This window comes from Chiloscyllium punctatum, chromosome 10 (genome assembly GCF_047496795.1).
Source record: "Chiloscyllium punctatum isolate Juve2018m chromosome 10, sChiPun1.3, whole genome shotgun sequence".
In the NCBI taxonomy this organism is placed as follows: Eukaryota; Metazoa; Chordata; class Chondrichthyes; order Orectolobiformes; family Hemiscylliidae; genus Chiloscyllium; species Chiloscyllium punctatum.
The window spans coordinates 120,219,490-120,241,090 of NC_092748.1; the positions used below are offsets into that span (position 1 = coordinate 120,219,490).

The 21,601-nt window shown below is 49.4% G+C and overlaps 1 protein-coding gene across 1 annotated transcript in view; it reads right to left on the reverse strand.

Moving 5' to 3' along the window:
• LOC140482503 (SPRY domain-containing protein 3-like) overlaps positions 1 to 21,601 on the reverse strand; it is an 815,899-nt gene that overhangs the window by 381,981 nt on the left and 412,317 nt on the right. The window contains exon 6 of the mRNA XM_072580049.1: positions 9,581 to 9,772. Coding sequence (XP_072436150.1) covers positions 9,581 to 9,772 — 192 coding nt within the window. The remainder of the gene's footprint in view (positions 1 to 9,580; positions 9,773 to 21,601) is intronic.

The following is a 21,601-nucleotide window of genomic DNA, read 5'->3' on the forward strand; positions in this document are numbered from 1 at the left end:
GGGGTACCGTACTGATGAGGACAGGTCTGTCTGTCACTATATAACCCTGGGGAACAGTACTGGTGGGGACAGGTCTGTCACTGTATAACTCTCGGGTATAGCACTGGTGGGGACAGGTCTGTCACCATATTACACTGTTGTCCAATACTCATGGGGACAGTTCTGACATTGTGTACCACTATATAACCATCGGGTACAGTACTGGTGGGGACAGTTATGTCACTGTATAGCACTGGGGTACAGTACTGGTGGGGACATGTCTGTCACTGTGTAACACTGGGGTACAGTACTGGTGGGGACAGGTCTGCCACTGTATAACACTGGGGTACAGTACTGGTGGGGACAGGTCTGTCACTGCATGGCACTGGGATACAGTACTGGTGGGGACAGGTCTGTCACTGTATAACATTGGGATACAGCACTGGTGGGGACAGGTCTGTCACTGTATAACATTGGGTTACAGTACTGGTGGGGATAGGTCTGTCATTGTATACCATTGGGATACAGTACTGGTGGGGACAGGTCTGTGACTGTATTATACTGGGGTACAGTACTGGTGAGAACATGTCTGTCACTATATAACACTGGAGTACACTACTGGTGGGGACAGGTCTGTCATTGTTTTACACTGGGGTACAGTACTGGTGGGGGACAGATCTGTCAGTGTATAACACTGGGGTACAGTACTGGTGGGGACACGTCTGTCACTGTATAACACTGGGGTACAGTACTGGTGGGGACAGGTCTGACAGTGTATAACACTGGGGTACAGTACTGGGGTGGGGACAGGTCTGACACTGGATAACACTGGGGTACAGTACTGGGGTGGGGACAGGTCTGACACTGGATAACACTGGGGTACAGGACTGGTGGGTAAAAACAATGACTGCAGATGCTAAAAACCAAAGACTGGATTAGTGGTGCTGGAAGAGCACAGCAGTTCAGGCAGCATCCAACGAGCAGCGAAATCAACGTTTCGGGCAAAAGAGGTCTGTCACGGTTTCACACTGTGGTACAGTAATAGTGGGGACAGGTCTGTCACTGTATAACACTTGGGTCCAGTGCTGGTGGGGATAGGTCTGTCACTGTATAACACTGGGATACAGTAATAGTGGAGACAGGTCTGACCGTGTATAACACTAGGATACAGTACTGGTGGGGATAGGTCTGTCACTGTATAACACTGGGATACAGTAATAGTGCGGACAGGTCTGACCGTGTATAACACTGGGATACAGTACTGGTGGGGACAGGTCTGTCACAATGTAATACACGGGTACAGTACTGCTGAGGACAGTTCTGTCTCTGTATAACACTGAGATACAGTAAATATGGGGACAGGTTGGTCACTTTATAACACTGTGGTACAGTACTGGTGTGGGACAGGACTGTCACAGTATAACACTGGGGCACAGAACTGGTGGGGACAGGTCTGTCACTGTATAACACTGGGATACAGTACTGGTGGGGACAGGTCTGCCACTGTATAACACTGGGGGACAGTACTAGTGGGGACAGGTCTGTCATTGTATAACCCTCGGGTACAGTACTGGTGGGGACAGGTCTGTCACTGTATAGCCCTGGGGTACAGCACTGGTGGGGACAGGTCTGTCACTGTATAACACTGGGGTACAGTCCTGGTGGGGACAGGTCTGTCACTGTATAATACTGGGGTACAGAACTGGTGGGGACAGGTCTGTCACTGTGTAACTCTGGGATACATTACTGGTGGGGACATGTCTACCACTGTATAAACTGGGGTACAGTACAGGTGTGGACGGGTCTATCACTGTATAACACTGGGGTACAGTACTGTTGGGGACAGGTCTGTCACTATATAACACTGGGGTACTTTACTAGTGGGGACAGGTTTGTCACTGTGTAACACTGGGGTACAGTACTGGCGGGGACAGGTCTGTCACTGTATAACACTGGGGTACAGTACTGGTGGGGACAGGTCTGTCAATGTATAACACTGGGGTACAGCACTGGTGGGGACAGGTCTGTCACTGTATAACACTGGGGTACAGCACTGGGGGGGTCAGGTCTGTCGCTGTATAACACTGGGGTACAGTACTGGCGGGGACAGGTCTGTCACTGTATAACCCTGGTGTACAATTCTCGTGGGGATACATTACTGGTGGGGACAGGTCTATCACTGAATAACACTGGGATACAGTACAGGTGTGGACAGGTCTATCACTATATAACACTGGGGTACAGAACTGGTGGGGACAGTTATGTCACTGTGTAACACTGGGGTACTGTACTAGCGGGGACAGACCTGTCGCAGTATAACACAGGGGTACAGTACTGGTGGGGACAGGTCAGTCACTGTATAACACTGGGATACAGTACTGGTGGGGACAGGTCTGTCACCATATTACACTGGTGTACAGTACTGGTGGGGACAGGTCTGTCACTGTATACCATTGGGATACAGTACTGGTGAGAACATGTCTGTCACTATATAACACTGGGGAACATTACTAGTGGGGACAGGTCTGTCACTATATAACACTGGGGTACAGTACTGGTGGAGACAGGTCTGTGACTGTATAATACTGGGGTACAGTACTGGTGGGGACAGGTCTGTCACTGTATAACATTGGGTTACAGTACTGGTGGGGACAGGTCTGTCGCTGTATAACACTGGGATACAGTACTGGTGGGGACAGGTCTGTCACTGTATAATCCTCGGGTACAGTATTGTTGGGGACAGGTCTGTCACTATGTAACACTCGGGTACAGGACTGGTGGGGACAAGTCTGTCACCATATTACACAGGTGTACAGTACTGGTGGGGACAGGTCTGTTACTGTATTCCACTGGGGTACCGTACTGATGAGGATAGGTCTGTCTGTCACTATATAACCCTGGGGAACAGTACTGGTGGGGACAGGTCTGTCACTGTATAACTCTCGGGTATAGCACTGGTGGGGACAGGTCTGTCACCATATTACACTGTTGTCCAATACTCATGGGGACAGTTCTGACATTGTGTACCACTATATAACCATCGGGTACAGTACTGGTGGGGACAGTTATGTCACTGTATAGCACTGGGGTACAGTACTGGTGGGGACAGGTCTGTCACTGTGTAACACTGGGGTACAGTACTGGTGGGGACAGGTCTGCCACTGTATAACACTGGGGTACAGTACTGGTGGGGACAGGTCTGTCACTGCATGGCACTGGGATACAGTACTGGTGGGGACAGGTCTGTCACTGTATAACATTGGGATACAGCACTGGTGGGGACAGGTCTGTCACTGTATAACATTGGGTTACAGTACTGGTGGGGATAGGTCTGTCATTGTATACCATTGGGATACAGTACTGGTGGGGACAGGTCTGTGACTGTATTATACTGGGGTACAGTACTGGTGAGAACATGTCTGTCACTATATAACACTGGAGTACACTACTGGTGGGGACAGGTCTGTCATTGTTTTACACTGGGGTACAGTACTGGTGGGGGACAGATCTGTCAGTGTATAACACTGGGGTACAGTACTGGGGTGGGGACAGGTCTGACACTGGATAACACTGGGGTACAGTACTTGATGGGACAGTTCTGTCACTATATAACACTGGGGTACTTTACTAGTGGGTACAGGTTTGTCACTGTGTAACACTGGGGTACAGTACTGGCGGGGACAGGTCTGTCACTGGATAACACTGGGGTACAGTACTGGTGGGAACAGGTCTGTCACTGTATAACACTGGGGTACAGCACTGGTGGGGACAGGTCTGTCACTGTATAACACTGGGGTACAGCACTGGGGGGGTCAGGTCTGTCGCTGTATAACACTGGGGTACAGTACTGGCGGGGACAGGTCTGTCACTGTATAACCCTGGTGTACAATTCTCGTGGGGATACATTACTGGTGGGGACAGGTCTATCACTGAATAACACTGGGATACAGTACAGGTGTGGACAGGTCTATCACTATATAACACTGGGGTACAGAACTGGTGGGGACAGTTATGTCACTGTGTAACACTGGGGTACTGTACTAGCGGGGACAGACCTGTCCCAGTATAACACAGGGGTACAGTACCGGTGGGGACAGGTCAGTCACTGTATAACACTGGGATACAGTACTGGTGGGGACAGGTCTGTCACTGTGTAACCCTCGCGTACAGTATTGTGGGGACAGGTCTGACACTATGTAACACTCGGGTACAGTACTGGTGGGGACAGGTCTGTCACCATATTACACTGGTGTACAGTACTGGTGGGGACAGGTCTGTCACTGTATACCATTGGGATACAGTACTGGTGAGAACATGTCTGTCACTATATAACACTGGGGAACATTACTAGTGGGGACAGGTCTGTCACTATATAACACTGGGGTACAGTACTGGTGGAGACAGGTCTGTGACTGTATAATACTGGGGTACAGTACTGGTGGGGACAGGTCTGTCACTGTATAACATTGGGTTACAGTACTGGTGGGGACAGGTCTGTCGCTGTATAACACTGGGGTACAGTACTGGTGGGGACAGGTCTGTCACTGTATAATCCTCGGGTACAGTATTGTTGGGGACAGGTCTGTCACTATGTAACACTCGGGTACAGGACTGGTGGGGACAGGTCTGTCACCATATTACACAGGTGTACAGTACTGGTCGGGACAGGTCTGTTACTGTATTCCACTGGGGTACCGTACTGATGAGGACAGGTCTGTCTGTCACTATATAACCCTGGGGAACAGTACTGGTGGGGACAGGTCTGTCACTGTATAACTCTCGGGTATAGCACTGGTGGGGACAGGTCTGTCACCATATTACACTGTTGTCCAATACTCATGGGGACAGTTCTGACATTGTGTACCACTATATAACCATCGGGTACAGTACTGGTGGGGACAGTTATGTCACTGTATAGCACTGGGGTACAGTACTGGTGGGGACAGGTCTGTCACTGTGTAACACTGGGGTACAGTACTGGTGGGGACAGGTCTGCCACTGTATAACACTGGGGTACAGTACTGGTGGGGACAGGTCTGTCACTGCATGGCACTGGGATACAGTACTGGTGGGGACAGGTCTGTCCCAGTATAACACAGGGGTACAGTATTGTGGGGACAGGTCTGACACTATGTAACACTCGGGTACAGTACTGGTGGGGACAGGTCTGTCACCATATTACACTGGTGTACAGTACTGGTGGGGACAGGTCTGTCACTGTATACCATTGGGATACAGTACTGGTGAGAACATGTCTGTCACTATATAACACTGGGGAACATTACTAGTGGGGACAGGTCTGTCACTATATAACACTGGGGTACAGTACTGGTGGAGACAGGTCTGTGACTGAATAACACTGGGGGACAGTACTGGTGGGGACAGGTCTGTCGTTGTATGTCACTGTGGTACAGTACTGGTGGGGACAGGTCTGTCACTGTATAACATTGGGTTACAGTACTGGTGGGGACAGGTCTGTCACTGTATAACACTGGGGTACAGTACTGGTGGGGACAGGTCTGTCACTGTATAACATTGGGTTACAGTACTGGTGGGGACAGGTCTGTCACTGTATAACACTGGGTTACAGTACTGGTGGGGACAGGTCTGTCGCTGTATAACACTGGGGTACAGTACTGGTGGGGACAGGTCTGTCACTGTATAATCCTCGGGTACAGTATTGTTGGGGACAGGTCTGTCACTATGTAACACTCGGGTACAGGACTGGTGGGGACAGGTCTGTCACCATATTACACAGGTGTACAGTACTGGTGGGGACAGGTCTGTTACTGTATTCCACTGGGGTACCGTACTGATGAGGACAGGTCTGTCTGTCACTATATAACCCTGGGGAACAGTACTGGTGGGGACAGGTCTGTCACTGTATAACTCTCGGGTATAGCACTGGTGGGGACAGGTCTGTCACCATATTACACTGTTGTCCAATACTCATGGGGACAGTTCTGACATTGTGTACCACTATATAACCATCGGGTACAGTACTGGTGGGGACAGTTATGTCACTGTATAGCACTGGGGTACAGTACTGGTGGGGACAGGTCTGTCACTGTGTAACACTGGGGTACAATACTGGTGGGGACAGGTCTGCCACTGTATAACACTGGGGTACAGTACTGGTGGGGACAGGTCTGTCACTGCATGGCACTGGGATACAGCACTGGTGGGGACAGGTCTGTCACTGTATAACATTGGGTTACAGTACTGGTGGGGATAGGTCTGTCATTGTATACCATTGGGATACAGTACTGGTGGGGACAGGTCTGTGACTGTATTATACTGGGGTACAGTACTGGTGAGAACATGTCTGTCACTATATAACACTGGAGTACACTACTGGTGGGGACAGGTCTGTCACTGTATAACACTGGGGTACAGTACTGGTGGGGGACAGATCTGTCAGTGTATAACACTGCGGTACAGTACTGGTGGGGACAGGTCTGACACTGGATAACACTGGGGTACAGTACTGGTGGGGACAGGTCTGACACTGGATAACACTGGGGTACAGGACTGGTGGGTAAAAACAATGACTGCAGATGCTAAAAACCAAAGACTGGATTAGTGGTGCTGGAAGAGCACAGCAGTTCAGGCAGCATCCAACGAGCAGCGAAATCAACGTTTCGGGCAAAAGAGGTCTGTCACGGTTTCACACTGTGGTACAGTAATAGTGGGGACAGGTCTGTCACTGTATAACACTTGGGTCCAGTGCTGGTGGGGATAGGTCTGTCACTGTATAACACTGGGATACAGTAATAGTGGAGACAGGTCTGACCGTGTATAACACTAGGATACAGTACTGGTGGGGATAGGTCTGTCACTGTATAACACTGGGATACAGTAATAGTGCGGACAGGTCTGACCGTGTATAACACTGGGATACAGTACTGGTGGGGACAGGTCTGTCACAATGTAATACACGGGTACAGTACTGCTGAGGACAGTTCTGTCTCTGTATAACACTGAGATACAGTAAATATGGGGACAGGTTGGTCACTTTATAACACTGTGGTACAGTACTGGTGTGGGACAGGACTGTCACAGTATAACACTGGGGCACAGAACTGGTGGGGACAGGTCTGTCACTGTATAACACTGGGGTACAGTACTGGTGGGGACAGGTCTGTCACTGCATGGCACTGGGATACAGTACTGGTGGGGACAGGTCTGTCCCAGTATAACACAGGGGTACAGTACCGGTGGGGACAGGTCTGTCACTGTATAACACTGGGATACAGTACTGGTGGGGACAGGTCTGTCACTGTGTAACCCTCGCGTACAGTATTGTGGGGACAGGTCTGACACTATGTAACACTCGGGTACAGTACTGGTGGGGACAGGTCTGTCACCATATTACACTGGTGTACAGTACTGGTGGGGACAGGTCTGTCATTGTATACCATTGGGATACAGTACTGGTGAGAACATGTCTGTCACTATATAACACTGGGGAACATTACTAGTGGGGACAGGTCTGTCACTATATAACACTGGGGTACAGTACTGGTGGAGACAGGTCTGTGACTGTATAACACTGGGGGACAGTACTGGTGGGGACAGGTCTGTCGCTGTATAACACTGGGGTACAGTACTGGTGGGGACAGGTCTGTCGTTGTATGTCACTGTGGTACAGTACTGGTGGGGACAGGTCTGTCACTGTATAACACTGGGGTACAGTACTGGTGGGGACAGGTCTGTCGCTGTATAACACTGGGGTACAGTACTGGTGGGGACAGGTCTGTCACTGTATAATCCTCGGGTACAGTATTGTTGGGGACAGGTCTGTCACTATGTAACACTCGGGTACAGGACTGGTGGGGACAGGTCTGTCACCATATTACAGAGGTGTACAGTACTGGTGGGGACAGGTCTGTTACTGTATTCCACTGGGGTACCGTACTGATGAGGACAGGTCTGTCTGTCACTATATAACCCTGGGGAACAGTACTGGTGGGGACAGGTCTGTCACTGTATAACTCTCGGGTATAGCACTGGTGGGGACAGGTCTGTCACCATATTACACTGTTGTCCAATACTCATGGGGACAGTTCTGACATTGTGTACCACTATATAACCATCGGGTACAGTACTGGTGGGGACAGTTATGTCACTGTATAGCACTGGGTTACAGTACTGGTGGGGACAGGTCTGTCACTGTGTAACACTGGGGTACAGTACTGGTGGGGACAGGTCTGCCACTGTATAACACTGGGGTACAGTACTGGTGGGGACAGGTCTGTCACTGCATGGCACTGGGATACAGTACTGGTGGGGACAGGTCTGTCACTGTATAACATTGGGATACAGCACTGGTGGGGACAGGTCTGTCACTGTATAACATTGGGTTACAGTACTGGTGGGGATAGGTCTGTCATTGTATACCATTGGGATACAGTACTGGTGGGGACAGGTCTGTGACTGTATTATACTGGGGTACAGTACTGGTGAGAACATGTCTGTCACTATATAACACTGGAGTACACTACTGGTGGGGACAGGTCTGTCATTGTTTTACACTGGGGTACAGTACTGGTGGGGGACAGATCTGTCAGTGTATAACACTGGGGTACAGTACTGGTGGGGACAGGTCTGACACTGGATAACACTGGGGTACAGTACTGGTGGGGACAGGTCTGACAGTGTATAACACTGGGGTACAGTACTGGGGTGGGGACAGGTCTGACACTGGATAACACTGGGGTACAGGACTGGTGGGTAAAAACAATGACTGCAGATGCTAAAAACCAAAGACTGGATTAGTGGTGCTGGAAGAGCACAGCAGTTCAGGCAGCATCCAACGAGCAGCGAAATCAACGTTTCGGGCAAAAGAGGTCTGTCACGGTTTCACACTGTGGTACAGTAATAGTGGGGACAGGTCTGTCACTGTATAACACTTGGGTCCAGTGCTGGTGGGGATAGGTCTGTCACTGTATAACACTGGGATACAGTAATAGTGGAGACAGGTCTGACCGTGTATAACACTAGGATACAGTACTGGTGGGGATAGGTCTGTCACTGTATAACACTGGGATACAGTAATAGTGCGGACAGGTCTGACCGTGTATAACACTGGGATACAGTACTGGTGGGGACAGGTCTGTCACAATGTAATACACGGGTACAGTACTGCTGAGGACAGTTCTGTCTCTGTATAACACTGAGATACAGTAAATATGGGGACAGGTTGGTCACTTTATAACACTGTGGTACAGTACTGGTGTGGGACAGGACTGTCACAGTATAACACTGGGGCACAGAACTGGTGGGGACAGGTCTGTCACTGTATAACACTGGGATACAGTACTGGTGGGGACAGGTCTGCCACTGTATAACACTGGGGGACAGTACTAGTGGGGACAGGTCTGTCATTGTATAACCCTCGGGTACAGTACTGGTGGGGACAGGTCTGTCACTGTATAGCCCTGGGGTACAGCACTGGTGGGGACGGGTCTGTCTCTGTACAACATTGTGATACAGTACTGGTGGGGACAGGACTGTCACTGTATAACACAGGGGTACAGTCCTGGTGGGGACAGGTCTGTCACTCTGATTACGTTGTTGGTGTCAATAATTAGTTACTTACTGAACCTGAGAGCTTCATGTCATGGAGCCGAGCCCAGTTGTCTTCGTGGCTATCCACCACCATTAGGCTGTCTTCATCGGTTGAAAAAGGCCACTCTGCCAACAGGTCTAGCTGCACCTCCTCCCCGATCGAGTGCATCCCTACAGCAGGGTGCAGCCTCTCCAATGACACTGGAACTATCACACTGCCAACCTGTGACAAGACAAAACCAAACTGCTGGTAATGGGAGTGTTTCACAATGTTGGATATGACCCTGGCAGGTGTCTGACAGTGTTGGTTCTATTAATTCTGGCTGGGACTATTTCTCCCCACAATCCAGCGTTGTAGTTGAAGGTGAAGGAAGTCCAGATGCTTATTACTTTGGGCAAGGGGGCTATGAAGATCTAATGGCTCCACATGGAAGATATATCTGAGATGGCTCACAAAGACACAAAGGAGCAGGAGGAGACCTCTCAGCCCATCGATACAATGTCAGCTGATCTGTAATTACTCCACTGTCCCCTTCACCCCCTGCTACATCGGGTGAAATTCTTGTCATCGTCAGGATGCCTATTTTTTGTCTCAAGCTCAGTGCCATGGTGATGACTAACTGAAGTATTTGAGAGTCTCAGGTAGATTTACTGTCACCAGTTGTTCTTCTGGTCTTAGTTTAAGTTATTGACATCAAATGGGAAATGATCACCAAACCAAACATTCTGCAGAAGATGGTGTTGAGCTTCTTGAGTGTTGTTGGAGCTGCCCCCATCCAGGGCAAGTGGGGAGTATTCCATCACACTCCGGACTTGGGCCTTGGAGATGGTGGACAGGCTTTGGGGAGTCAGGAGGGGAGTTACTCACTGCAGGATTCCCAGCCTGTGACCTGCTCTTGTAGCCGCTGTGTTTATGTGATGAGTCGAGTTTTGTGTTTCTGGTCAATGTTAACTATTCTCTGTAAATGAGCAGGTCTGTTATTCTGTGACAATATTTCAAAAAGGGAGGATATTAAGAGAAGGTGCAGGACTGTCTCTGGTAATTAACGGTGATGTTGATACAATAGAGAGGATGACCTAATTTCAGGAAACCAGGGTGTTGAAGCAGTTTGAGCAGAGATGGGAAATGGAAAGGGGAAGCCATCAGGTCCCTCCTATCAGTGACCACATTGTGGACTAGAACAGAATGAAGAAACAATGGAAACTTATCAGGAAGACATAGCATTTATCATGAGGGATTTTAATCTCCAGGGAAGGTCAGAGTCATAAAGTCATACAGCAGAGAAACTGATTCTTTGGTCCAACTTGTCCGTACCAGCTAGGTTTCCCAAACCAAACTGGTCTCATTTGTCTGCATTTGGCCTCTATGCCTCTAAACCTTTCCTCTCTGTGCACATATCGAAATGTCTTTTAAATATTGTAACTATACCTCCATCTTCCACTCTCTCTGGCAGTTCATTCCACACACGAACCACCCTCTGGGTGAAAAAGTTACTGCTCAGGTCCCTTTTAAATCTTTCTCCCCTCATGTTAAAATGATGCCCACTAGTTTTGAATTTCCCCACCATATAGAACCCACCTTTGCTATTCACTCTGTTCACGCCCCTCATGATTCTATAGAACTCTATCAGCTCACCCATCAACCTCCTACACTCCAGTACAAAAGAGCCCCAGTCTATCCAGCCTCTCCTTATAGCTTAAACCTTCCAGTCTCTGTAACATCCTTGTGAACCATCCCTTCCCCTTCTCCAATTGAATAACGTCCTTCCTGTAGCAGGGGGACCAGAACTGTACACAGTACTCCAAAAGTGACCTCACCAATGGCTTGGATGCTGCCTGAACTGCTGTGCTCTTCCAGCACCACTAATCCAGAATCTGGTTTCCAGCATCTGCAGTCATTGTTTTTACCTCACCAATGGCTAACAACTGCAATATGATATCCTGACTCTTAAACTCAATGCTCTGAGCAATTAAAGCAGGCTTTCCAAACACCTTCTTAACCACCCTATCTACTTGTGATGCAACTCTCAATGAACTCTATACCTGAGCCCTGAGATCTCTCTGTTCTATAACCCTCCCCAGGGCCCTACCTTTTACTGTAAGTTGAAGTTTTAAATTAGAGGAAGGCCAATGTTGATGGTACTCGGCAAGAACTTTCAAAAGTTGACTGGGGCAGATGTTCGCAGGTAAAGAGACGGCTGGAAAATGGGAAGCCTTCAAAAATTAGATAACGAGAGTGCAGAAACAATATGTTCCTATTAGGGTGAAGGGCAAGGCTGGTAGGTATAGGGAATGCTGGATGACTAAAGACATTGAAGTTTTGGTTAAGAACAAGAAGGAAGCATAGTCAGGTATAGACAGGAGAGATCAAGTGAATCCTTAAAAGAGTATAACGATGGTAGGAGTATACTAAAGAGGGGAGGTCAGGAGGGCAAAAAGGGGACATGAGATAGCTTTGGCAAATAGGGTTAAGGTGAATCCCAAGGGTTCTCCAAATATATTAAGTACAAAAGGGTAACTCGGGAGAGAATAGGGCCCCTCAAAGATCAGCAAGGCCATCTATGTATGGAACCACAGGAGATGGGGCAGATACTAAACAAGTATTTTGCATCAGTGTTTACTGTGGAGAAGGACATGGAAGATAGAGAATGTGGGGAAATAAATAGTAACATCTTGAAAAGTGTCCATCGTACAGAGGTGCTGCACATCTTAACCCACATAAAGGTGGATACATCCCCAGGACCTGAGCAGGTAGACCCTGAAACTTTAGTCCCATAGGAGGTGAATCTGGGGAATAGATATTGGAAAGTAGTAGATGGCCGATACATTGTTCCAGTGCGTTACACCACTGCTTAATTTAAACTGTGTAAGTAACATCCCAGAAATAGCTGTATATCGGGTAAGGAAGTGAGAAAATTAGCATCACCAGGGAAGTGGTACCGAGTAAATTGTCAGGCTCAGAGCTGGTGATTCCCCAGGTTCTGATGGACTTCATTCCAGTACCTTCAAAGACATAGCAGGTGAGATATTGATGTTTTCATTTTAAATTTCCAAAACTCCCTTGATTTTGGGGAAGGTTCAAATTGAAAAATAATTAACACCACTTCAAAAATGAATGTCTTAGAATCTCTACAGTTTGGCAACAGGCCCTTCGGCCTAACAAGCCCATACCAACCCTCTGAAAAGTAACCCACCCAGACCAACCTTCCTGCATTTACCCCTGACTAATGCACCTAACCTACACATCCCTGAACACTGTGGGCAATTTTAGCACAGCCAATTCACTCTAACCTGCACATCATTGGACTGTGGGAGAAAACCCATGCAGACACGGGGAGGGGGGGGGGAAGGTGCAAACTCGACACAGACAGGTACCCAGGTTAGAATCAAACCTGGATCCCTGGTGCTGTGAGGCAGCAGTGCTAACCACCATGCCACCCACATGGGGACAGGACACTACAGTCAGTTAGCTTAACAGCTGTCACAGGGGTACAGTGGGATGCAATGGCTTTGTGGCATTATCCCTGAACTAGCAATCCAAGGACCCAGGTCATTTTCTGGGGGGCCCAGGTTAAAATCCTACCATGGCAAATTGGTAGAATTTGAATTCAATAATAAAAAGCATCTGGAATTAGGAGTCTAATGATGATTAGATTAGATTCCCTACAGTGTGAAAACAGGCCCTTCGGCCCAACTAGTCCACACCGACTCTCTGAAGAGTAACTCACTCAGACCCAATTTAACATGGCCAATTCATCTGACCTCCGCAGCTTTGGACTGTGGGAGGAAACCCACGCAGACACGGGGAGAATGTGAAAACTCCACACAGACAGTCAGCTGAGGCTGGAATCAAACCTGGGTCCCTGGTGTTGTGAGGCAGCAGTGCTAACCACTGAGCCATCCTGAATTGATTGTCAGAAAAATCCAACAGGTTAAGTAAAGGCCTTTAGGGAAGGAAACTGTCATCCTACCTGGTCTGGGCCATATGTGACACCATATCCCCAGCAATGGGGTTGGCTCTGAGCTGCACTCTGGGGTAATTAGGGATGGGCAATAAATGCTGGCCCTGCCATTGATATCCTCACCTTGTCAATTAACCTTTTAAAAAGTCTGATATATACCTCAGAGTGTAACCACAGTTAGAGACAAAAAAAACTGCAGATGCTGGAATCCAAGGTAGACAAGCAGGAGGCTGGAAGGTTACACCCAAAACATTGATTTCTCCACCTCCTGATGCTGCCTGCCTTGCTGTGTTCCCCAGCCTCCTGCCTGTCCCTCCTGATGCTGCCTGCCTTGCTGTGTCCCGCCTGCCTCCTGCCTGTCCCTCCTGATGCTGCCTGCCTTGCTGTGTCCCCCCAGCCTCCTGCCTGTCCCTCCTGATGCTGCCTGCCTTGCTGTGTTCCCCCAGCCTCCTGCCTGTCCCTCCTGATGCTGCCTGCCTTGCTGTGTTTCCCCAGCCTCCTGCCTGTCCTTCCTGATGCTGCCTGCCTTGCTGTGTTCCCCCAGCCTCCTGCCTGTCCCTCCTGATGCTGCCTGCCTTGCTGTGTTCCCCCAGCCTCCTGCCTGTCCCTCCTGATGCTGCCTGCCTTGCTGTGTTCCCCCAGCCTCCTGCCTGTCCCTCCTGACGCTGCCTGCCTTGTTGTGTTCCCCCAGCCTCCTGCCTGTCCCTCCTGATGCTGCCTGCCTTGCTGTGTTCTCCCAGCCTCCTGCCTGTCCCTCCTGACGCTGCCTGCCTTGTTGTGTTCCCCCAGCCTCCTGCCTGTCCCTCCTGATGCTGCCTGCCTTGCTGTGTTCCTCCAGCCTCCTGCCTGTCCCTCCTGATGCTGCCTGCTTTGCTGTGTTCCCCCAGCCTCCTGCCTGTCCCTCCTGGTGCTGCCTGCCTTGCTGTGTTCTCCCAGCCTCCTGCCTGTCTTCCTCAGAGATTAAACATTACAAACAGGAGAGTAGGAGTTGAGATTTTTCATGTTCAACTGATTCAAATGAGGAAACAAGAAACAGAGTTGAACAGAAGAGAGTCCCTTGTACACACTGTGAGCAGAGGGTGCTGATTGGTCAGGGCGTGATGGGGACGGAGATACAGTGAGAGCAGTTAACTGTCAATCACAATTCTCAGATCAGCTAGCTCGATTTAATTCTAATTGGTGATGATGTTTCCATGGGGATGAAGCAGGGTTTGGATGTATCCATAAAAAAAACGTATTTTGAGAAAATGCAATGTATATACAATTTGCACAATGTTCAGCACCATTCCCCACTCCTCAGATACTGGAGCAGTCCATGTTCAAATGCAACAAGATCTGGACAATCTCCAGGCTTGGGCTGACAACGGGCAAGGAACATTCACACCACACAAATGCCAGACTAAGACCATCAGCGATAAGAGACAATCTAACCACCACCCCTTGACATTCGAAGATGACCATCACTGAATCCCTAACTATCAACATCCTGAGGGTTACACTCCCCACATAAACACAGTGGCTGCAGGAGCAGGTCAGAGGCTGGGAATCCTGCAGTGAGTAACTCCCCTCCTGACTCCCCAAAGCCTGTCCACCATCAACAAGGCCCAAGTCAGGAGGGTGATGGAATACCCTCCAACTGCCTGTGATGGAATACTCCTCAACAATACTCAAGAAGCTAAGAATTATCGATTTCCTACAATGCAGATAGATGCCATTCAGCCTATCAAGTCGATACTAACCCACTAAAGAGAATCCAAATCTGTCATCACAGTTACAATGTCCAATCCCCCTAACCCACACACCTTTGGATTGTGGGAGGAAACCGGAGCACCTGGAGGAAAACCACATAGACTCGGAGAGAATGTGCAAACTCCACACTGAACCTCTGATAGTGCAGCACTCCCTCAGCACTGACCTTCCGACAGTGCAGCACTCCCTCAGTACTGACCCACCGACACGGTAGCACTCCCTCAGTACTGACCCTCAGACAGTGCAGCACTCCCTCAGTACTGACCCTCCGACACGGCAGCACTCCCTCAGTACTGACCCTCCAACAGTGCGGCACTCCCTCAGCACTGACCCTCTGACAGTGCGGTGCTCCCTCAGTACTGACCCTCCGACAGTGCAGCACTCCCTCAGCACTGACCCTCTGACAGTGCAGCACTCCCTCAGTACTGATCCTCTGACAGTGCAGCACTCCCTCAGCACTGACCTTCTGACAGTGAGGCACTGCCTCAGCACTGACCTTCTGACAGTGAGGCACTCCCTCAGCACTGACCCTCAGACAGAGCAGCACTCCCTCAGTACTGACCCTCTGACAGTGCGGCCCTCCCTCAGTACTGACCCTCTGACAGTGCAGCAATCCCTCAGTACTGACCCTCAGACAGAGCAGCACTCCCTCAGTACTGACCCTCTGACAATGCGGCACTCCCTCAGCACTGACCCTCTGACAGTGCGGCACTCCCTCAGTACTGACCCTCTGACAGTGTAGTGCTCCCTCGGTACTGACTCTCCGACAGTGCGGCAATCCCTCAGCACTGATCCTCAGACAGTGCAGCACTCCCTCAGCAAGGACGCTCCGATAGTGCAGCACTCCCTCAGTACTGACCCTCTGACAGTGCGGCACTCCCTTGGAACTGACTCTCCGACAGCCCGGCACTCCCTCAGCACTGATCCTTCGACAGTGTGGTACTAACTCGGTACTGACTCTCCGACAGTGCAGCACACCCTCAGTACTGACTCTCTGACAGTGCTGCATTCCCTCATTACTGACCCTCTGACAGTGCAGCGCTCCCTCAGCACTGACCCTCAGACAGTGTGGCACTGCCTCAGCACTGACCCTCTGACAGTGCGGCACTCCCTCAGTACTGACCCTCCGACAGTGCTGCATTCCCTCAGTACTGACCCTCTGACAGTGCAGCACTCCCTCAGTACTGACCCTCTGACAGTGCAGCACTCCCTCAGTACTGACCCTCTGACAGTGCGGCACTCCCTCAGCACTGACCCTCCGACAGTGCTGCACTCCCTCAACACTGACCCTCTGACAGTGCGGCACTCCCTCAGTACTGACCATCCGACAGTGCGGCACTCCCTCAGCACTGACCCTCCGACAGTGCGGCACTCCCTCAGCACTGACCCTCCGACAGTGCTGCACTCCCTCAACACTGACCCTCTGACAGTGCGGCACTCCCTCAGTACTGACCCTCCAACAGTGCGGCGCTCCCTCAGTACTGACCCTCTGACAGTGCGGCACTCCCTCAGTACTGACCCTCCGACAGTGCGGCACTCCCTCAGTACTGACCCTCCGACAGTGCGGCACTCCCTCAGCACTGACCCTCCGACAGTGCGGCACTCCCTCAGTACTGACCCTCTGACAGTGCGGCACTCCCTCAGCACTGACCCTCCGACAGTGCGGCCCTCCCTCAGTACTGACCCTTCGACAGTGCTACAGTGCGGCACTCCCTCAGTACTGACCCTCCGACAGTGCAGCACTCCCTCAGTACTGACCCTCTGACAGTGCGGCACTCCCTCAGTACTGACCCTCTGACAGTGCGGCACTCCCTCAGTACTGACCCTCTGACAGTGCGGCACTCCCTCAGCACTGACCCTCTGACAGTGCGGCACTCCCTCAGCACTGACCCTCTGACAGTGCTGCACTCCCTCAGCACTGACCCTCTGACAGTGCGGCACTCCCTCAGCACTGACCCTCTGACAGTGCTGCACTCCCTCAGCACTGACCCTCTGACAGTGGATGCTGACAGACCCAGCTGTTACCAATCCTGTGTACAAGGTGATGATGATTCCCTACACAAGGGGTACAGGATAAACCCTTTCTGTGTCTCATAGCAACCCATTAAACAAGACCACACCAACAGAAATTGCTGGAAAAACGCTGCAGATCTGGCTGCGTCTGTGAAGAAAGCAGAGTTAACGTTTCAGACTGAGGAAGGGTCGCCAGACCCGAAACATTAACTCTGAATTCTCTCCATAAATGCTGCCTGACCTGCTGAGCTTGTCCAGCAATTTCTGTTTGTGTTTCTTAGTGAGAGCATCCACAGTTCTTTTGGTTTATCCTGAGTTGTGTGATATGCCTGGTGCACAGAGCACACCGTGATAAAAGTTATTTGTTGCTGAACACGGTCAGGTTTGGAATGCTGGATCTGAACCAAAGTGGAGCCCATTCAGAATGTGCCGTCACCTTATCAAGGGCCGATCAATCCGAAATTCCTTTGTGTGATCAGATTAAAGGCATTCCGGGTCAAACACCAATTAACTTCCAAAGTTGTCTCCATAGCTCAACTCAAGCGGAACACTCTGGGCCTGAGCTCAGGTATGAACTGGACAGACACCGATTCCAAAACATGTTTTAATAAACAGAACAATAACTGCTTAATGCAAAAAAAATGCAACAGGAAAGATTCATCTTCAAATTCTTCCATCAGCACAACAGGAGTGACATAGACAATTCTTTCTCCAAATACTGTACCCACTGTGCCCCCGCCCTGGACAGTGTAGAGGGAGCTTTACTCTGTATCTATCCCCGTGCCGTCCCTGTCCTGGGAGTATTTGATGGGGGACAGTGTAGAGGGAGCTTTACTCTGTATCTATCCCTGTGCTGTCCCTGTCCTGGGAGCGTTTGATGGGGACAGTGTAGAGGGAGCTTTACTCTGTATCTAACCCCGTACTGTCCCTGTCCTGGGAGCATTTGATGGGGACAGTGTAGAGGGAGCTTTACTCTGTATCTAACCCCGTGCAGTCCCTATCTTGGACAGTGTAGAGGGAGCTTTGCACTCTATATCTATCCTTGTGGTGTCCCTGTTCCGGGAATGATAGTGATGACAGTGACCATGATTCAGTTATGTTTACTTTAGTGATGGAAAGGGACAGATATATATTACAGGGGAAGAGTTATAGTTGAGGGAAAGGCAATTATGATGCGATCAGGCAAGATTTAGGATGCATAGGATGGGGAGGGAAACTGCAGGGGATGGGCACAATTGAACTGTGGAGCTTGTTCAAGGAACAGCTACTGTGTATCTTTGATAGGTATGTACCTGTCAGGCAGGGAGGAAGTGGTTGAGTGCGGGAGCAGTGGTTTACTAACAAGTTGAATCTCTTGTCAAGAGGAAGAAGACGGCTTATGTTAGGATGAGACATGAAGGCTCAGTTAGGGCACTTGAGAGTTACAGGTTAGTCAGGAAAGACCTAAAGTGGGAGCTAAGAAGAACCAGGAGGGTACAGGAGAAGTCTTAGACAGGTAGGATTAAGGAAAACCCTTCAGTTTTCTACAGCAATATCAGGAATAAAAGAAGGACTTCAGGAAGATTAGGGCCAGTCAAACTCAGTAGTGGGAAGTTGTGTGTGGAATCTGAGGAGACAGGAGAGGTGCTAAATGAACATTTTTCATCACTATTCACACAGGAAAAAGACAATGTTGTTGAGGAGAATACTGAAATAGAGGATACTAGACTAGATGGGATTGAGGTTCACAAGGAGGAGGTGTTAGCAATTCTGGAAAGTGTGAAAATAGATACATCCCCTGGGCCGGATGGGATTTATCCTCAGATTCTCAGGGAAGCCAGGGAGGAGATTGCAGAGCCTTTGGCTTTGATCTTTATGTCATCATTGTCTATGGGAATAGTGCCAGAAGACTGGAGGATAGCAAATGTGGCTCTGCTGTTCAAGAAGGGGAGTAGAGACAACCCTGGTAATTATAGACCAGTGAACCTTACTTCAGTTGTGGGTAAAGTGTTGGAAAAGTTTATAAGAGATAGGATTTAGAATCATCTAGAAAGGAATAATTTGATTAGGGATAGTCAACATGGTTTTGTGAAGGGTAGGTCGTGCCTCACAAACCTTATTGAGTTCTTTGAGAAGGTGACCAAACAGGTGGATGAGGGTAAAGTGGTTGATGTGGTATTTATGGATTTCAGCAAGGAGTTTGATAAGGTTCCCCACATAGGCTATTGATGAAAATACAGAGGCAGGGATTGAGGGTGGTTTAGTGCTTTGGATCAGAGATTGATGAGCTGAAAGAAGACAGAGGGTGGTGGTTGATGGGAAATGTTCATCCTGGAGTTCAGTTACTAATGGGGTACCGCAAGGATCTGTTTTGGGGCCACTGCTGTTTGTCATTTTTATAAATGACCTGGATGTGGGCGTGGAAAGATGGGCTAGTAAATTTGTGGATGACATTAAGGTCGGTGGAGTTGTGAATGGTGACAAAGGATGTTGCAGGTTACAGAGGGATGTAGATAAGCTGCAGAGCTGGGCTGAGAAGTGGCAAATGAAGTTAATGCAGAAAGTGTGAGGTGATTCACTTTGGTCGGAGTAACCAGAATGCAAAGTAGACAATAGACAATAGACAATAGACAATAGACAATAGATGCAGGAGTAGGCCATTCTGCCCTTCGAGCCTGCACCGCCATTCAATATGATCATGGCTGATCATTCCTAATTAGTATCCTGTTCCAGCCTTATCTCCGTACCCCTTGACTCCACTATCTTTAAGAGCTCTATCCAATTCTTTCTTAAAAGAATCCAGAGACTGGGCCTCCACTGCCCTCTGGGGCAGAGCATTCCACACAGCCACCACTCTCTGGGTGAAGTAGTTTCTCCTCATCTCTGTCCTAAATGGTCTACCCCGTATTTTTAAGTTGTGTCCTCTGGTTCGGCTCTCCCCCATCAACGGAAATATGTTCCCTCCTGCCAGAGTGTCCAATCCTTTCATAAGCCTATACGTTTCAATCAGATCCCCTCTCAGTCTTCTAAACTCAAGGGTATACAAGCCCAGTCGCTTCAGTCTTTCCGTGTAAGGCAATCCTGCCATTCCAGGAATTGACCTCGTGAACCTACGCTGCACTCCCTCAATAGCCAGAATGTCTTTCCTCAAATTTGGAGACCAGAACTGTACACAGTACTCCAGGTGTGGTCTCACCAGGGCCCTGTACAGCTGCAGAAGCACCTCTTTGCTTCTATACTCAATCCCTCTTGTTATGAAGGCCAGCATGCTATTAGCCTTCTTCACGACCTGCTGTACCTGCATGCTTGCCTTCATTGACTGGTGGACAAGAACACCCAGATCTCTCTGAACAGCCCCTTTACCTAATTTGATACCATTGAGGTAGTAATCTGCCTTCCTGTTCTTGCCACCAAAGTGGATAACCAGACATTTATCCACATTAAACTGCATCTGCCATGCATCTGCCCACTCACCTAACTTGTCCAGGTCACCCTGTAATCCCCTAACATCCTCATCACATTTTACCCTACCACCTAGCTTTGTGTCATCAGCAAATTTGCTAATGTTATTGCTGATACCATCTTCTATATCATTTACATATATTGTAAAAAGCTGCGGTCCCAGCACGGATCCCTGCGGTACCCCACTGGTCACTGCCTGCCATTTCGAAATGGAGCCGTTAATCACTACCCTTTGTTTCCTATTAGCCAACCAATTCTCTATCCAATCTAGTACTTTGCCCCCAATCCCGTGCGCCCTAATTTTACTCACTAACCTCTTGTGTGGGACTTTATCAAAAGCTTTCTGAAAGTCCAGGTACACTACATCCACTGGATCTCCCTCGTCCATCTTCCGAGTTACATCCTCAAAAAATTCAAGAAGATTAGTCAAGCATGATTTCCCCTTCATAAATCCATGCTGACTCTGTCCTATCCTGTTACTATTATCCAGATGTGCCGTAATTTCATCCTTTATAATAGACTCCAGCATCTTTCCCACCACTGAGGTCAGACTAACTGGTCTATAATTTCCTGCTTTCTCCCGCCCACCCTTCTTAAAAAGTGGCACAACATTAGCCGCCCTCCAATCCTCAGGAATCAACCCCGATTCTATTGAACTCTGGAAAATAATCACCAGCGCATCCACGATTTCCCGAGCCACCTCCTTCAGTACCCTGGGATGCAGGCCATCAGGTCCCGGAGACTTATCAACCTTCAGACCTAACAGTCTCTCCAACACCAAATCCTGGCAAATAGAAATTCCCTTAAGTTCAGGTCCTTCAGCCACTGTTACCTCAGGGAGATTGCTTGTGTCTTCCCCAGTGAACACAGATCTGAAGTACTCATTT